The sequence below is a fragment of the Coregonus clupeaformis genome, chromosome 15, assembly GCF_020615455.1.
Source record: "Coregonus clupeaformis isolate EN_2021a chromosome 15, ASM2061545v1, whole genome shotgun sequence".
NCBI classification, from domain to species: Eukaryota; Metazoa; Chordata; class Actinopteri; order Salmoniformes; family Salmonidae; genus Coregonus; species Coregonus clupeaformis.
In genome coordinates this window covers 13,674,897-13,693,268 of record NC_059206.1, presented here as the reverse complement: position 1 = coordinate 13,693,268, position 18,372 = coordinate 13,674,897, and the positions used below count along the sequence as shown (strand labels likewise).

The following is an 18,372-nucleotide window of genomic DNA, read 5'->3' as shown; positions in this document are numbered from 1 at the left end:
ATGTAATTTCTGAACAATTATGGGATACCTTAATAAGTTACAAGAGTGCTCAGCCCGCTTGTGTGGGTTTTGTTTATGTAGGTCCTGTTGGTTCTGTTGGTTCAGTTTAAGACTTAGTAAAGTTGTCGTTGATAAATGATTTTTTGCTGCATTCCGGTGTTCCACTGAAAATGTGAAACTGAAACATTGTAACTTAGAAATTGGGGATAGGCCTACAAGATTTCCCACATTTCAATTGTTCTGTTACATGTCATATCTGCTGTAACTTCTAGTGGAATATGAAGAAGAAATCAAGAAATGTCTTTGGACTTCAGAAACTCATATTTGACCTTATCCCCCTCTCCTACTGTTGATACTTCTGTTACCCCTCCCACCTCATCCTTCTCTCTTACCACATCCCCAACTAATACCCCAGACCTATTACTCCTCTCTCCTCCTTCATCAAAACATACAACAAGCCCATAGCAACAATTCAAATCCTCCAGACAACTCCATCCACTCAAATTCCCATTCAATTTCCAGCTTCACATGGAATCCTTCAAAGGAACGTCAAACATAACCAATATTAAAGGGATAGGTCACTCAAAAACTATATTTTAGTATTTTGATCATAGGTTCACTGTTAATACAATCCCCCAAAAATCCCATAGTGCATGTCAGCAGTCAAGTTTTCAGTACAGAGTAAAAACTGTGATGATATGATGTGTTTTGCATCATAACAAGTTTTTGAGTAAAGTGATCCTTTAACATGCTTTTGGTTAAACCAAACCAGAAGCTAGGACAGTAAAGGTTGGTTGCGATGCGAGGAGTATCCATCGAGCTCACATTCTGGTCTCCTCTGGTGGTCGATTCATGTAGTCCTGAACAGCTTGATGGTATGGCAGCCATTTCTTTGAGGATGCTTTTATAGACAAGATCCATCTGTGAACATGAACATCAGAATTGAGTAATTACCACAAAGGTATTTACAAACATACAGTATTATGTAATGTTGAAAAGCTGTGCCTTTATTCCTTCCTAAATCAATTTGTGTCATGTTTATTTGTCACGTGCACAGGATACAACCCACTGGGCAAAAACGGGTTAAATTAACATTGTTTCTACGTCATTTCAACAACAAAAAACATTGAATCAATGTGGAAAACTGATTGGATTTGCAAAAAGTCATCAACGTGAGGACGTTTTGTCTTTTGTTCTACCACCTTTAAACCTAAATCCAATGACATGGTGAGATGTTTTGTTGATTTCACGTTGAATTCACATTAGTTGACAACTCAACCAGATGTTAATCAAAACTAGACGTTGAAATGACGTCTGTGCCCAGTGGGAACAGATTTAAACAGTACAGTGAAACGCTTACTTAAAATGTGCCAACATATGTCAAATGTGTCAACATCTCACCGTTTGTTTTCCATGGGGTTTTCAGCACAGAGATAGAAGGTTTTGAACTCATCCGATGGAGGTTTCAGTTCAATGGTGGATTTCTTGGATCCCAAGGGCTGTTCTCTCACGGTGTACCCATGCAAGTAGATCCCCCCTGGAGGAAGTCATAGATATATTAAAGTATCAAGCAGCAGAACCTTCTAGAGGCAGTCAGATACTGTATATTACAGTATTTAGCAGAGGAGGCTTCGCCAAGGAGTGCAAATAATGTAATTAATGAGTTAAAAAACAAAACCTCACTAATAAGTTACTGACAAAAAATACACCCCCACACTAATTATGATCTCTGACATTGATTTTCATTCATTGACATATGGGTTAAACAGAATATGGTTTATCATCTAATTATCATATCATCATACATTTATAATGTATCTTTATCATCAATAACTCCTAATCAATTTTCCTAAAAGGACAACACAGATAGTCTCCTCAGTGTCAACATTATCAGGTGAGCCTTGCCGTCACAACATACCCAGAGCGTGAGTTGAGCGGATGAACAACATACCGAGAGCGTGAGTTGAGCGGATGAACAACACACCGAGAGGGTGAATTGAGCGGATGAACAACATACCGAGAGGGTGAATTGAGCGGATGAACAACATACCGAGAGCGTGAATTGAGCGGATGAACAACATACCCAGAGCGTGAGTTGAGTGGATGAACAACATACCGAGAGTGTAATATTGAGCGGATGAACAACATACCGAGAGCGTGAATTGAGCGGATGAACAACATACCGAGAGGGTGAATTGAGCGGATGAACAACATACCCAGAGCGTGAGTTGAGCGGATGAACAACATACCGAGAGTGTAATATTGAGCGGATGAACAACATACCGAGAGGGTGAATTGAGCGGATGAACAACATACCGAGAGGGTGAATTGAGCAGATGAACAACATACCGAGAGGGTGAATTGAGCGGATGAACAACATACCGAGAGCGTGAATTGAGCGGATGAACAACATACCCAGAGCGTGAGTTGAGCGGATGAACAACATACCGAGAGTGTAATATTGAGCGGATGAACAACATACCGAGAGCGTGAGTTGAGCGGATGAACAACATACCCAGAGCGTGAGTTGAGCGGATGAACAACATACCCAGAGCGTGAGTTGAGCGGATGAACAACATACCCAGAGCGTGAGTTGAGCGGATGAACAACATACCCAGAGTGTAATATTGAGTGGATGAACAACATACCGAGAGCGTGAATTGAGCGGATGAACAACATACCGAGAGCGTGAATTGAGCGGATGAACAACATACCGAGAGTGTAATATTGAGCGGATGAACAACATACCGAGAGCGTGAGTTGAGCGGATGAACAACATACCGAGAGCGTGAGTTGAGCGGATGAACAACATACCCAGAGCGTGAGTTGAGCGGATGAACAACATACCCAGAGCGTGAGTTGAGCGGATGAACAACATACCCAGAGCGTGAGTTGAGCGGATGAACAACATACCCAGAGCGTGAGTTGAGCTGATGAACAACATACCGAGAGGGTGAATTGAGCGGATGAACAACATACCGAGAGCGTGAGTTGAGCGGATGAACAACATACCCAGAGCGTGAGTTGAGCGGATGAACAACATACCCAGAGCGTGAGTTGAGCGGATGAACAACATACCCAGAGTGTAATATTGAGCAGATGAACAACATACCCAGAGCGTGAGTTGAGCGGATGAACAACATACCCAGAGCATGAGTTGAGCGGATGAACAACATACCCAGAGCGTGAATTGAGCGGATGAACAACATACCCAGAGCGTGAGTTGAGCGGATGAACAACATACCGAGAGCGTGAGTTGAGCGGATGAACAACATACCGAGAGCGTGAGTTGAGCGGATGAACAACATACCCAGAGCGTGAGTTGAGCGGATGAACAACATACCCAGAGCGTGAGTTGAGCGGATGAACAACATACCCAGAGCGTGAGTTGAGCGGATGAACAACATACCCAGAGTGTAATATTGAGTGGATGAACAACATACCGAGAGCGTGAATTGAGCGGATGAACAACATACCGAGAGCGTGAATTGAGCGGATGAACAACATACCGAGAGTGTAATATTGAGCGGATGAACAACATACCGAGAGCGTGAGTTGAGCGGATGAACAACATACCGAGAGCGTGAGTTGAGCGGATGAACAACATACCCAGAGCGTGAGTTGAGCGGATGAACAACATACCCAGAGCGTGAGTTGAGCGGATGAACAACATACCCAGAGCGTGAGTTGAGCGGATGAACAACATACCCAGAGCGTGAGTTGAGCTGATGAACAACATACCGAGAGGGTGAATTGAGCGGATGAACAACATACCGAGAGCGTGAGTTGAGCGGATGAACAACATACCCAGAGCGTGAGTTGAGCGGATGAACAACATACCCAGAGCGTGAGTTGAGCGGATGAACAACATACCCAGAGTGTAATATTGAGCGGATGAACAACATACCCAGAGCGTGAGTTGAGCGGATGAACAACATACCCAGAGCATGAGTTGAGCGGATGAACAACATACCCAGAGCGTGAATTGAGCGGATGAACAACATACCCAGAGCGTGAGTTGAGCGGATGAACAACATACCGAGAGCGTGAGTTGAGCGGATGAACAACATACCCAGAGCGTGAGTTGAGCGGATGAACAACATACCCAGAGCGTGAGTTGAGCGGATGAACAACATACCCAGAGCGTGAGTTGAGCGGAAGAACAACATACCCAGAGCGTGAGTTGAGCGGATGAACAACATACCCAGAGCGTGAGTTGAGCGGATGAACAACATACCCAGAGCGTGAGTTGAGCGGATGAACAACATACCCAGAGTGTAATATTGAGCGGATGAACAACATACCCAGAGCGTGAGTTGAGCGGATGAACAACATACCCAGAGTGTAATATTGAGCGGATGAACAACATACCCAGAGCGTGAGTTGAGCGGATGAACAACATACCCAGAGCGTGAGTTGAGCGGATGAACAACATACCCAGAGCGTGAGTTGAGCGGATGAACAACATACCCAGAGCGTGAGTTGAGCGGATGAACAACATACCCAGAGCGTGAGTTGAGCGGATGCCTGCGTAGAAGTAGAGGCAGCCATCCTTCAGGGTGCAGTAGTGCTGCACCCACGTGTCCTTGTTATTCCTGTCTACCTGGTGAAGGAGGCCCAGACACTCTGGGTTCTTCACCGCCAGCGGGGGAAGGCTGGCGTTGTGGCGAGTCACATCCACCCACACGTGATTCTGACACATGAGAGGTCAGGGCAGGGTTTAGTCCTATAGGCTATAATCTCAGTGTGGACGACAACATGCCTCATTCATTTGAATGAGGCATGTTGTCGTGAAGAACCCAGACACTCTGGGTTCTTCACCGCCAGCGGGGGAAGGCTGGCGTTGTGGCGAGTCACATCCACCCACACGTGATTCTGACACATGAGAGGTCAGGGCAGGGTTTAGTCCTATAGGCTATAATCTCAGTGTGGACCCCCCGAAAACCAACTTTGATTATATCCGCCACAGTTAAAAATATGCATGATGAAATGTATTAGTGTATTGTAGAGAGACATAATTTCAAGACAGACTGGATATAAATTCTACATATGTTTAGTGTTTGACAACAATCGTTACCTGTGTAACAGGATGAACAGCTCTGTCCATGGCATCCAACCACCTAAAACATGAAAAACAGCAGGTGAGCAATATCACACATATTTATTACAATAAATAACTCATTAATGGCGCTATATGTACAATTTAGTGCTCTGGTATTTCCTGGTTTCAAAAATGCAAAAATGTTTCAAATCTAATTTCAGTTTGTGACAACAAGCAATGTATAGCATAGCCATAGAGAATCATTGTACCATCTAAACCACTGTGAAATATATTTTCAATAACCCCAAATATTGTATTTTCAGCTGAAAGTAAAAATAAACAAAAAAACGTATGGAGAATAAGCATAGAAATACGGCACATAGAATGGATCTAGTGCCTTATCAGACTTGCTTTTAATGAGAATGACAGATCTATAACATGCATTTATATCTGAAATTAGTCTGGTCATACACAAAACGACATAAAAACACTATAAACACTATGCAAGGACTTCTACTCTATGGATACCTTTTCATCTCCAGGTTGGACGTAGCGGAGAAGTAGTACACTCGGTCGGAAGACAGGGGGCTGCACTTGAACACAAAGGGTTTCCCCAGGGAGGGGTCCCCTCCAACATCTGCCCCCTCTAGTTTAAAAGATGACAGAGCTCTCTTCCTCCCCTCATCCTGTAACAGAAATACACTGGCTGTCAGCGGAGATTGTTAGAGTGAAGGAGTGGTGTCTTGAGGATGACTATTAGAGTGAAGGAGTGGTGCACCGAGGATGACTATTAGAGTGAAGGAGTGGTGCACTGAGGATGACTATTAGAGTGAAGGAGTGGTGCACTGAGGATGACTATTAGAGTGAAGGAGTGGTACACTGATGATGACTATTAGAGTGAAGGAGTGGTGTCTTGAGGATCACTATTAGAGTGAAGGAGTGGTCCACTGAGGATGACTATTAGAGTGAAGGAGTGGTGTCTTGAGGATGACTATTAGAGTGAAGAAGTGGTGCATTGAGGATGACTATTAGAGTGAAGGAGTGGTGTCTTGAGGATGACTATTAGAGTGAAGGAGTGGTGCACTGAGGATGACTATTAGAGTGAAGGAGTGGTGTCTTGAGGATGACTATTAGAGTGAAGGAGTGGTGTCTTGAGGATGACTATTAGAGTGAAGGAGTGGTGCTCTGAGGATGACTGTTAATCCATGTTTATCTGGACACGTTCATCCACTTAAAGAGAATACCACAATCCACACATGTCATAGTTACTGTAGGCCCTTCAAAGAAAACTAAAATCATATGTAACTTCATGTTAATTGATTTCCAGGCCCAATTCACCTTTTCTAAATGGAATTTATGGGAGAATATTGTTGTGGAAGAAAGTAGGGATAGTTCACGTCAAATGTAATGTTGTCATAAAGTGGCATCTACACAATACATAGTGTGGAATATAAAACAGTTTGACTGAAGAGCAATTATGAGTTATGGCAAATGCCTGACAAACTTTGAATTTGAACTGTCCCTTTTAGATCCAAAACAGTAGGGTAGTTTCTCTAAAGAACCATGACGATTTACCAGGATGCTGTGCTCACCTTTTTATGTCTGTAGTAGTATAGGCAGCAGTCATGTCTGAGCACGAACCACCTCCTTCTCCAGCCCTTGATCAGGCCAGACTGGGTGCGTTTATGGAGGTAACCCCGGCAGGTGGGTCTGGGGGTGTTGGGGCCTCGGCCGATGTCTGAACCAATGGTCAGAGTCAGGATGTCTGGGCCTATCAAACACAACAGAATAGGGGATCCCATTCTTAATCACATACTACAAAAAAACTGAACGTGAAAGTGAAGTGTTATCAGAACATGCTGTCCTTTAGGTCCATTTTGGCTTGTGAATAGGTGGTACCTGATGGGTATTACACAGGAGGCTGCTGAGGGGATGACGGCTCATAATAATGGCTGGAACGGAGCAAATGGAATGGCATCAAACACCTGGAATGTATTTGATACCATTCCACAGATTCCGCTCCAGCCATTACCACGAGCCCGTCCTCCCCAATTAAGGTGCCACCAACCTCCTGTGGTGCATTATCCTTTATAGCTAATTCTAACTGCATACTTGTGCAGTACCATGACCCGACAGTTAACATGTAGGCATATATTCTTCTTACCTTGTCTTGCCAGGTCAGCTGCCTCAGAGTGGGGGATACTGGTGACATCGATCCCATTCACGGCCATGACGAAATCTCCCACCATTAGCCCCGCCTCCTCGGCTGCTCCATCTGAAACCAGAAGGGAGGCGCTTGGCTTACAGCTGAGCCAGCAAAGATTGGTTTGCTAGATACTGCCAATGAACACTTGCAGTAGTGATAGTATCTGACAAAAAAAACATTAAACCGCTCGGCAATTGCTGCAGTGACACAAAATGTCCACCTTAAAACGAAATATACTAATCAGTCTCTTATAAAAGGTTATCAAATTATTTGTTGAGCAAACTCTGCATCTTTTTCATGCAAACAACACAATTGAACATATTTTCTGAGTAACCTTAGCTGTGCATTTATAAGCATGATACGTTGCACATAGTACAAATATGGTACACAAATGGTCTTACTTGTGTCGACCTCTGTGACCACAATAGGTTTGGAAAACTGTATTCTGAACCCCCAGGGGTACTCTCCCATTCCTTTACAAATCTTGACCGTCCTCTCGCGAACTGCAGAGAGAAGAACCAATTAAGTAAGAATGGTCCATGATAGTTTTCACCTTCAAGAGTTTTATTCAATTGTTGATGACATAAAGGACATTGGTAGTAGTAGTAGTAGTAGTAGTAGTAGTAGTAGTAGTAGTAGTAGTAGTAGTAGTAGTAGTAGTAGAGCAGTAGTAGCAGTAGCAGTAGTAGTAGTAGTTGTTGTAGCAGTAGTAGCAGTAGTATTAGTAGTAGTAGTAGTAGTAGTAGTAGTAGTAGTAGTAGTAGTAGTAGTAGTAGTAGCAGTAGTATTAGTAGTAGTAGTAGTAGTAGTAGTTGTTGTAGCAGTAGTAGTAGTTGTAGGAGTAGTAGTAAAAATATGAAAATGTATGCATTCACTACTGTAAGTCGCTCTGGATAAGAGCGTCTGATAAATGGCTAAAATGTAAATGTAGAAGTAGCATCAGTAGTGGTAGTAGTAGTAGTATTTGTTTTACAAGACATCGGAATTCCGACCATAGATATTTCTGTTGCATTTTCTTGACAGTACAGCGAGAAAGGTAGAGATGGAGACTAATAGTATGGCCATAGACATAGGGTGGCTGACACAGGGCTCAAACCCCTGTCGCCAGGTGGTATATGTCGTCCAGAGTCGGGGGCTTACAACGCTACACCAAACTCTGGCATGTTGTTCTTTTCTTAAAGAAGATTTTAATTTGTTAACTGATTTTCAATCTCTGAATTGACTGACTTTATTGGAGAAGGCACCGACACTGTGATGTAAGAAAGGTAGAACGGTATCCTACTTGTGACAGTTCGAGGTTGGAGACCAGGAGGGACTGGCCCAGCAGTCGTACTGACTTCGTCTCCACTGTAAATCCATGACGCACAGTGGAAGGTTTCTGTGTAGAAACCCTTATCTCCAAGGTCCTTTGCTGCCATGTCAACAGAACGACTCTCTTCTGAAATTCCTACACAGTGACATAAGCACACATAGAATGGCATGACATGACATGACATAACATTACATGACTAGTTTTCAGAAACTAGTATTTAGTCAGCCACCAATTGTGCAAGTTCTCCCACTTAAAAAGATGAGAGAGGCCTGTAATTTTCATCATAGGTACACGTCAACTATGACAGACAAATTGAGAACATAAATTCCAGAAAATCTCATTGTAGGATTATTTTTGAATTTATTTGCAAATTATGGTGGAAAATAAGTATTTGGTCACCTACAAACAAGCAAGATTTCTGGCTCTCACAGACCTGTAACTTCTTCTTTAAGAGGCTCCTCTGTCCTCCACTCATTACCTGTATTAATGGCACCTGTTTGACCTTGTTATCAGTATAAAAGACACCTGTCCACAACCTCAAACAGTCACACTCCAAACTCCACTATGGCCAAGACCAAAGAGCTGTCAAAGGACACCAGAAACACAATTGTAGACCTGCACCAGGCTGGGAAGACTGAATCTGCAATAGGTAAGCAGCTTGGTTTGAAGAAATCAACTGTGGGAGCAATTATTAGGAAATGGAAGACATACAAGACCACTGATAATCTCCCCTCGATCTGGGGCTCCACGCAAGATCTCACCCCGTGGGGTCAAAATGATCACAAGAACGGTGAGCAGAAATCCCAGAACCACACGGGGGGGACCTAGTGAATGACCTGCAGAGAGCTGGGACCAAAGTAACAAAGCCTACCATCAGTAACACACTACGCCGCCAGGGACTCAAATCCTGCAGTGCCAGACGTGTCCCCCTGCTTAAGCCAGTACATGTCCAGGCCCGTCTGAAGTTTGCTAGAGTGCATTTGGATGATCCAGGAGATGATTGGGAGAATGTCATATGGTCAGATGAAACCAAAATAGAACTTTTTGGTAAAAACTCAACTCGTCGTGTTTGGAGGACAAAGAATGCTGAGTTGCATCCAAAGAACACCATACCTACTGTGAAGCATGGGGGTGGAAACATCATGCTTTGGTTTTTCTGCAAAGGGACCAGGACGACTGATCCGTGTAAAGGAAAGAATGAATGGGGCCATGTATCGTGAGATTTTGAGTGAAAACCTCCTTCCATCAGCAAGGGCATTGAAGATGAAACGTGGCTGGGTCTTTCAGCATGACAATGATCCCAAACACACCGCCCGGGCAACGAAGGAGTGGCTTCGTAAGAAGCATTTCAAGGTCCTGGAGTGGCCAAGCCAGTCTCCAGAACTCAACCACATAGAAAATCTTTGGAGGGAGTTGAAAGTCCATGTTGCCCAGCGACAGCCCCAAAACATCACTGCTCTAGAGGAGATCTGCATGGAGGAATGGGCCAAAGTACCAGCAACAGTGTGTGAAAACCTTGTGAAGACTTACAGAAAACGTTTGACCTGTGTCATTGCCAACAAAGGGTATATAACAAAGTATTGAGAAACTTTTGTTATTGACCAAATACTTATTTTTCCACCATAATTTGCAAATAAATTCATAAAAAATCCTACAATGTGATTTTCTGGATTTTTTTCCCTCATTTTGTCTGTCATAGTTGACGTGTACCTATGATGAAAATTACAGGCCTCTCTCATCTTTTTAAGTGGGAGAACTTGCACAATTGGTGGCTGACTAAATACTTTTCCCCCCCACTGTATATATAATTGGTTCCGGTATTCCAGAAAAGTAAAAGTGATAGCATCTCCCATAAATAACCACAACTACAACATGTTTAGTTCATGGAGTTCTGTTTTATTTTTTAAAAGCGGGTGCATTTCGTCTTTCGCCTTCGTCAAAGCTTGCTTTTTTGTGGGGCGTGTATGGCACCTTTCTTTGTGGGAACATAGGCCTTCCGTCAGCAGGTGCAATCTGAAAAACACAACGAACAGTAAAGGAGGTGGATTTGTTGTTGTGTTTTTTTTTCCAGATTGCACCTGTTGACAAAGGTCAAAACACATAAGCTTTTTTGAAATAAAAATGAGCATGAAGTGAAAACATTGTTGTTGTGCTGATTTATGGGAGATACCATCACCTTCCCTTTTCTGCAATACCTACAATGGATTTACAGTGACTATACCCGAATCACCCCCATTGTGGAAAAACCTCTGGTATCGCCGACATGCCTAAAATACAACTTATATCATATTCTGCCTCCTATTCATACAGTTCTGATCTCCTTGTTATGTCTGGTGATAGCAATAAAGGCATACCACTCAATATCTGTGTTGTGGCTGGTTATAGACCAACTAATTAAAGCTGTCTGGTTCTAGATTAGGGGATATTAGGGTGCATACCTGACTCTTCATTGATGCTGCTGGTTATGGAGCTTCCTCCTGTAGAGCTCCACTGCTTGCTGTCCTTGAAGAGATTCCGTCTCTTAGCCCAGTGCTCGGTGCCACTGTCCTTGACCTCTAAGGAGGCTGCAAAAAAATAAATAAAGGATACCCATATGAGAACACTTTCTGACCTCCTATGTCATCTAAACCAAATGATGGAAACTGGATTGTCCCTCTGGGACATGTGGGGATTTGAAATCAATGTCTTAGGCTATGGTTAGTGAAAAACTTGAGATTGGTACAACTCACATTTGGACACACTTTCTTTTTCCGCTGTAGAATCTGTCTGATATAGCTTGGGCTTCTGCTTGCTTTCTGTCTCTTGGTCTTGGGATTCATGAGCTGGACTGGGTGCAATTTCCATGCCTGAATCCTCTACAATCTTGTATTTTGGATGATATTCTTTCCCCTCCTCGATCTGTGAAAGAGCAGGGCTGGAGATGCTAGCTCGTACAGTAAGAGACCTTTGAGGGGTTAGTCTAACTTCCTCTGTAGCTTCACTTGCGATTCCTACGTCCATCTCCATGTCCAGGATGGGGAACACAGACGGTGCCTCTGGGGTTATGTTGAAGGTGTCCCAGTGGGGACTATTCAGAGCTGCGCTCTCTGCTAGTTTGGAGTCACTCTGCTGGAACCTATGCTCAGTACTTCCTGTTGTTATGGCCATGACCGATCCTCTTCGCCGCACGGATTGAAGATCTGAAACTGAACTCTCTTGGGATGACAGTTTGGGAGGGGAGGGAGGGCAGACCTGAATAAGCATGTCCCTCTGAGTGAGCTCCTCCATTGTGGGATCTAGGCTGAGGTCCTCCACTTCCCCCATGTCTTCATCAAAGCCGCTCTCGGCCACCTCGATCTGCTCCACTCCAAAAGCCATGTCCGCCAATGCATTCCCTCCAAAGTCCATGTCGGGTCTGCGGTCTTCACATGGTAGGTGCCTTGGCTCTGGTAACTGGAAGACCTCCTCTGAGGTCTCCTCGGACGTAGATGCGTATAACGGATTGATCAGTTGTTGCTGTGGCTCGAGGTGGCTGTTTGCATTGCTGGAGCTGGGTCTGTAACTGCAGCTGCTTCGGGAGGATTTACGACTCAATGCACTAAAGGGACAAAGCCTCTCGTCTTCCTGGTAGTCTGCTGTCAGTCTGCTCAGTCTCTCTGCTTGGAGCGGAAGAGACTCCGTAATGTACGAGGAGATGGTGCCAGACGAAAAGGACTCCCTTCCCTCCCACGAAGGTAGGCCCTCCTGCAATTGACTTGGTTCTTCTTTCACTCCAGGGAAAGTCCGTCGCCTCTTCGTCGGCTTTTGTAGATAACTGGACGATGAGCAGCTTTTGCATTCTACAGTAGCTATGCTATTGTTACGCATCTGGGTCTTCATCTCGTGGTTTTTGATGAAGTCTTTGGTGTAACTGGACCTGCTCACTGACAATGGTGGTCTCATGAACATGGGTTCGTAGTTGTCTGATTCTGATACGCTGTCGAAGAAAGATGCCAAATGGGCACTGTCTTCACCATCGGATGAGTAGGGGCAGCCAGAGTCTTTATGGTACCTCATGGAGGGTGGTGGACTGAACACCCCTTGCTGTTTGTCCATAGTACCACAAGCTCCAATCTGACAGGAAGCTATGTCTTCGGTAAGGTCTGCCAGGGGGTCATATTTACAGTCGGAAAACTCACGCGGTGGGGGAATGTCACACAGTGCATCTGTGCTTTTCCAGAAGTCAGACAAAGGGGATGGGCTAGCGGACCCACCTGCCAATGTGAAGTCGGTGGCATTGTTGCTGGGCGAACGGTGAAAAGTGAAATGATCATCACAGCAGCTTGACGCAATGCTATGTCTTGCTGTGACCCCTGCATCCTTGCTGCTTTCTGGAACGCTAAATTCGTAGTTGTGCTTCCTGTTTTGACTCTGCACTGTGATGTTTACATTTGGGTTTAGAGTCCATGACTGCTGAATTAAGTTATTATTTGGACTGAGTCTCTTCTCACGTTGACTCTGGACACAAGGCTCTCCGGTAGCCCCCTGTTGACTTTGGAACACATATACTGTCTTGATCCCTGAGTTCTCGACCTGTAGAATTTCTTGAATTTCAAACTTCACGTTCGAGCCAATGTGAGAGTGCTGAAAGATGATTTTTGAAGATGAGGGTTGCAAATCGTCAATGGTTACCAAAGTTGTGAATTTCACCCCTCTGTCTTCGTCCCCTTGCTTTGCGATGCTAGGTGGCCTTTTGTTTCGAGAGGTCTCCCCATGACCGTCTCGCCTGACTTTTTTCTCTTTGCTTGGAATCTCACTGTATTTTCCCTCTTCATCAGAGGCTGACAAAACATTTTCTTTGCGTAATGACTCAATCTCTCCCTTCTCAGTGATGTCATCCTGGGAAACCACACTGTTACTTTTGTTTTGTTTTTGAAAAACGCATTGAGAGGCACTCTCTGTAAGGAAGAAGAAAATGAATACGCCTTTACATTTTAGGAATGCAGACATAGAAATACTAAATGGCCTACATCAAAAACTACAACAACAACTATTAAGACATTTGTATGGCCACAATCCCCTAGCATGGATATCACTGCACAAGACAAGCTATGAGACTCAGGAACGAAATCTCTCAAAAGGTATCTAAAAGGTTGATCCCTTCTATGTACCCTGATATTGAATTGATTAATACATAGTGCAGTGAGGATAGTGGTTGAATATTTTCCAACTCTTGCATTTGGTGTAAAGCTTATAGGCTTTGTGGCTGCTGAGCCCTCCCCATATACACTACTAACCCTTTTCTGTGACGCATTTCTCTCAAGCTGAATTTGACAAAATGGTACCTTATTACAATGTTTGGGATTCATTCCAAGATGTCGCCTCTTGGCCGTTGTCCGTTAGCTGTGGTTACATAGACAAGACCACAGTAATCCTCACCTGCTCCGATTGGCCAAACATTGGCAGGCTTAATAGTGAAGGTGTGGGTGCATGGGCCGGGCGTGACTCAGCCAGCCATGTCAGGATTAACCCCATTTCTCTAAAGGATCCACCCCAACAACCTCCACTCACGTTTACTGGTGGTGGAGCTCTTCCTCCTCCGACTGTTCCTCCTCCTGCTACCGCGGCGACTCATTCTTCGCTAGGCCTCAGCCTCCAACCTCCCATACACTGTAACAGACAATTACAAAATCATGAACAACTTTATTGTTCATTGGCTGTTTAACCCAATGAGTCCCATCGTGATGGACTTCTAACCTCTTTTAAACATCGTGTGTTTGACTTCTGGGTTGTACCATTGGATTCGTCTATTTCTTCTGCATCCGTTGGTACCAACCAAGTCTGTGTGATTAAAGAGGGCTGAGCTAGTGTGGTGTTTCTGAGACAAGGGCGGATCCCGAAATGGCACGTGATCAGGTATTTTTACAAAAACGTCTGTAGAGTCCGAATGGCACATGGAACATGTTGAGCTCTATGACACTCACAAGCTACACAAGAGTTGTTAGACGGTCAAGGGTTCTTCTACATAGAAGACCATAGGAAATCCCAGGACATAGTGTCTATAATACTGTAAGGGGTTCTTCTACATAGAAGACCATAGGAAATCCCAGGACATAGTGTTTATAATACTGTAAGGGGTTCTTCTACATAGAAGATCATAGGAAATCCCAGGACATAGTGTCTATAATACTGTAAGGGGTTCTTCTACATAGAAGATCATAGGAAATCCCAGGACATAGTGTCTATAATACTGTAATAAGCTCACATAGTTGCCGTCACAATCTCCAAACTCCACACAGTTGTCACTGACTAGTTGGATATTCGTTTCCCACTGAGCAAACCATTTCTGTATAAATGCATTTCTATCAGGTTTGGCTGACCTTATTTTTTTTATTGACATTTGTTTATGTCAAATTGTTTTTCTATTCTACTTGTAGTCCTGGTTGTCCTGAAAATAAAATGGTAAAACACTTCACTGTAAGGCTAAATAAAATGGCTGGACATGCAGATACATTAAAGTCAGATAAATAAAAAGGCAATTTTTGCCGGGATCTCAGGACTGATAGAGTTAAAAGCAATAACGGAATGAACAGAGTTTGTATACTGTAGTGAATTCTGGGGGTAGCCCCGACCGGGAGTCGAACCCAGATCCAATGGCTGTCAACCCACACCTTAACCATTACGCTAAAAAATCTGAACGGATTGACAAACTCGCTAGGTGTTGAGTTAAGGTTGCCAAAATACTGATTATGATGGATACCAATCTCTGAGTGTTTGATTAGAATTGGCAAAAAAAAAAGTGTTATCTTCAGCAACTGTAGAGTTGGTATGGTTCTTGATAAAATGGCCGACAACTTCCACAACAATATATTATTATAAAGTAGTAGAAAACGGACAGAAAACAGTTTTCTGATGTGATCATGTTGCATATAGATATGTGATAGTTGGTGTGAAATCCTACTGTCATCTTAAATTGAGGCTTGATGTCCACTCTCTCGTGCTGGCATAGGAAATAGATATCTCCCTAATCCCTGATTATGCTCAGGTCCAAAATAACAGATTTATTCAATCTCTGAATGAGCCCAGAATTAAAAAAGCATCACAATTAATGCAAAGAGTTGATGTACCATAAATTAATTAATTTAAAAAATTGGCTTAATTTAGGTCAAACGGCTGTATGAGCTTGACATGAATGTAATGTAATGTCATGTCATCTCACCTCATGTAATGTCAGCATTCGATAAGGATGTAATGTCGATAGTGATACACCAAAAAATTCACCAAAACATTGGACTCATTTTCAGATAAAACAAGAATTTCGATGAACGTTATCCATTGAGTATCCATGAGCCAACACCAGGAAAGAACAGATAGCCTTCACCGCTCAAATGCACATTTTATACTTACCTGGCAATATATATATATATATGTATATATATATATATCACTATTTCCAATCATACACAGCATGGTTGGAGTCAATTCCACTAATTCAATTCTAATTCAATTCTCTCTCCCTGTAAATTCCATTGAATTCAATTCCAGGTCAGTCTTTGCGTTCATATATAAGTTAATTCCTCTGAATTCCAATGTTAGGTCAATATTATCCCAAGCAATTCCACAAATTCAAATTCAATTCCTTCAGGCTTTCAGGCTGATCATGTCACTGTTCAGACTGCCTACTGTAGCTATACTGAAAATATAGGAATACAGGATAATATGATTAAAAACATATCCTACAATACATTTTTGATACTATGTGCATTCATTCCATTAACTGTGAAATGTAAAAATATTGAATTCCAATTCAATTCAATTCTAAAGATTTTATGTTTTTACAATTCCAATTCCAATTCAATTTCAATTCCATAACTTAAAATTCTAATTGCATTCAACGTAAATGTTCCACTTCATGAGTGAATTCAAGAATTGAATTGGAATTTCAAATTAAATTGCAATTGACCCCAACCCTTACACAGTAACATTTTACATGCTTTGCTGAATCAGTGATTCATTTCAATGGTAAGAAACCCATTTCCTCTACAGGATCCCAGATTCCCAATACACTCCATTTTATTCTCTGTGACAATTTTCAATGCCTTCCGTTACATTCTCAGGTGAGCTATATGCATTCCTGGCATACGCCACCTATATCTCAGAGACACCGATGCAATGAACAACCAAGTAAATGCACTAACTTACCCCTGAATGAGTATGTCCAGAAAGGGGATATTTTTTCGTTACGGAATAGTCCGTCAAGTTGAAGAGCATCAGTCATACAGGGGTATATCTTTCACAAAGACGCCACATGACGCGTGCACCTGAGACTGCTCCACTTCTTAATGTTTCTATTCTTGCAGCTAAAGCAGCTTAATGCATGTAATCTCATGAACCACTTGTGATGTCAGTGTGAAGCTAGTCTGTTCAGTAGCCTTTCTCTACGCATCACATCGTTAATAGAAGAGTGCTGTCACGCGTAGAAGCTGAAACTTTTCATTTAAACTAGACAGATCAGGACTAATCACCTTTATGGTGGTAATGAATGTGGGAAACATCAACTTTGGGGTCCGATTCATGACTATGGCTAGTTGATGGTAAGGTCATTGATTGGCTCTACTCCAGTCTCGACCAATCAAAACAGACATAAATAGGAAGTTATTGCAGACTTGTGACCATTGCAGAGCTCGCCAGTGTATAACTGAGTTGTATGTATATATATATATATATATATATATATATATATATATATATATATATATATATATATACAACAGTATGTGGACACCCCTACACATTAGTGGATTCGGCTATTTCAGCCACAACCGTGGCTGACAGGTCTATAAAATCGAGCGCACAGCCATGCAATCTCCATAGACAAACAGTAGAATGGCCTTACTGAAGAGCTCAGTGACTTTCAAAGTGGCACCGTCATAGGATGCCACCTTTCCAACAAGTCAGTTCGTCAAATTTCTGCCCTGCTAGAGCTGCCCCGGTCAACTGTAAGTGCTGTTATTGGGAAGTGGAAACGTCTAGGAGGAACAACACCTCAGCCGCAAAGTGGTAGGCCACACAAACTCACAGAACGGGACCGCCGAGTGCTGAAGCGCATAGCGCATAAAAATTGTCTGTCCTCAGTTGCAACACTCACTACTGAGTTCCAAACTGCCTCTGGAAGCAACTTCAGCACGAGAACTGTTCGTCTGGAGCTTCATGAAATGGGTTTCCATGGCCCAGCAGCTCACACAAGCCTAAGATCACTATGCGCAATACCAAGCGTCGGCTGGAGTGGCGTAAAGCTCGCCGCCATTGGACTCTGGAACAGTGGAAACGCGTTCTCTGGAGTGATGAATCACGCTTCACCATCTAGCAGTCCGACGGATGAATCTGGGTTTGGCGGATGCCAGGAGAACGCTATTTGCCCTAATGCATAGTGCCAACTGTAAAGTTTGGTAGAGGAAGAATAATGGTCTGGAGCTGTTTTTCATGGTTCAGGCTAGGCCCCTTACTTCCAGTGAAGGGAAATCTTAACGCTACAGCATACAATGACATTCTAGACGATTCTGTGCTTCCAACTTTGTGGCAACAGCTTGGGGAAAACCCTTTCCTGTTTCAGCATGACAATGCTCCCGTGCACAAAGCGAGGTCCATACAGAAATGCTTTGTCGAGATTGGTGTGGAAGAACTTGACTGGCCTGCACAGAGCCCTGACATCAACCCCATCAAACACCTTTGGGATGAATTGGAACGCCGACTGCGAGCCAGGCCTAATCGCCCAACATCAGTGCCCGACCTCACTAATGATCTTGTGGCTGAATGGAAGCAAGTCCCTGCAGCAATGTTCCAACATCTAGTGGA

General features: G+C 43.3%; 2 protein-coding genes across 3 annotated transcripts; both read right to left on the bottom strand.

The window, feature by feature from the left end:
- Positions 1-37: 37 nt before the first annotated feature.
- Positions 38-4,690, bottom strand: LOC123492572. 2 transcript variants are annotated; one of them, XR_006661789.1, is made up of 3 exons: positions 4,504-4,690; positions 1,402-1,537; positions 38-921 (listed from the first exon to the last, which is right to left on the bottom strand). XR_006661789.1 is itself a non-coding variant. In XM_045224989.1 (3 exons), exons 1-3 carry the CDS (start codon positions 2,610-2,612, stop codon positions 822-824), a joined length of 930 nt encoding a protein of 309 aa, XP_045080924.1. In that variant the 5' UTR covers positions 2,613-3,065; the 3' UTR covers positions 38-821. The 2 variants fall into 2 exon arrangements, 1 of the variants encoding a protein (XP_045080924.1); XM_045224989.1 differs by lacking the exon at positions 4,504-4,690 and adding an exon at positions 1,919-3,065.
- Positions 4,691-4,767: 77 nt separating this feature from the next.
- Positions 4,768-16,837, bottom strand: pdzph1 (PDZ and pleckstrin homology domains 1). Its single transcript, XM_045225353.1, has 11 exons — positions 16,720-16,837; positions 14,089-14,187; positions 11,289-13,475; positions 10,998-11,123; positions 8,530-8,694; positions 7,649-7,750; positions 7,206-7,316; positions 6,634-6,812; positions 5,570-5,727; positions 5,078-5,120; positions 4,768-4,875 (listed from the first exon to the last, which is right to left on the bottom strand). The coding sequence occupies exons 2-11, from the start codon at positions 14,150-14,152 to the stop codon at positions 4,768-4,770; spliced, it is 3,243 nt and encodes a 1,080-aa protein (XP_045081288.1). The 5' UTR covers positions 14,153-14,187; positions 16,720-16,837.
- Between the last annotated feature and the right edge of the window lie 1,535 nt (positions 16,838-18,372).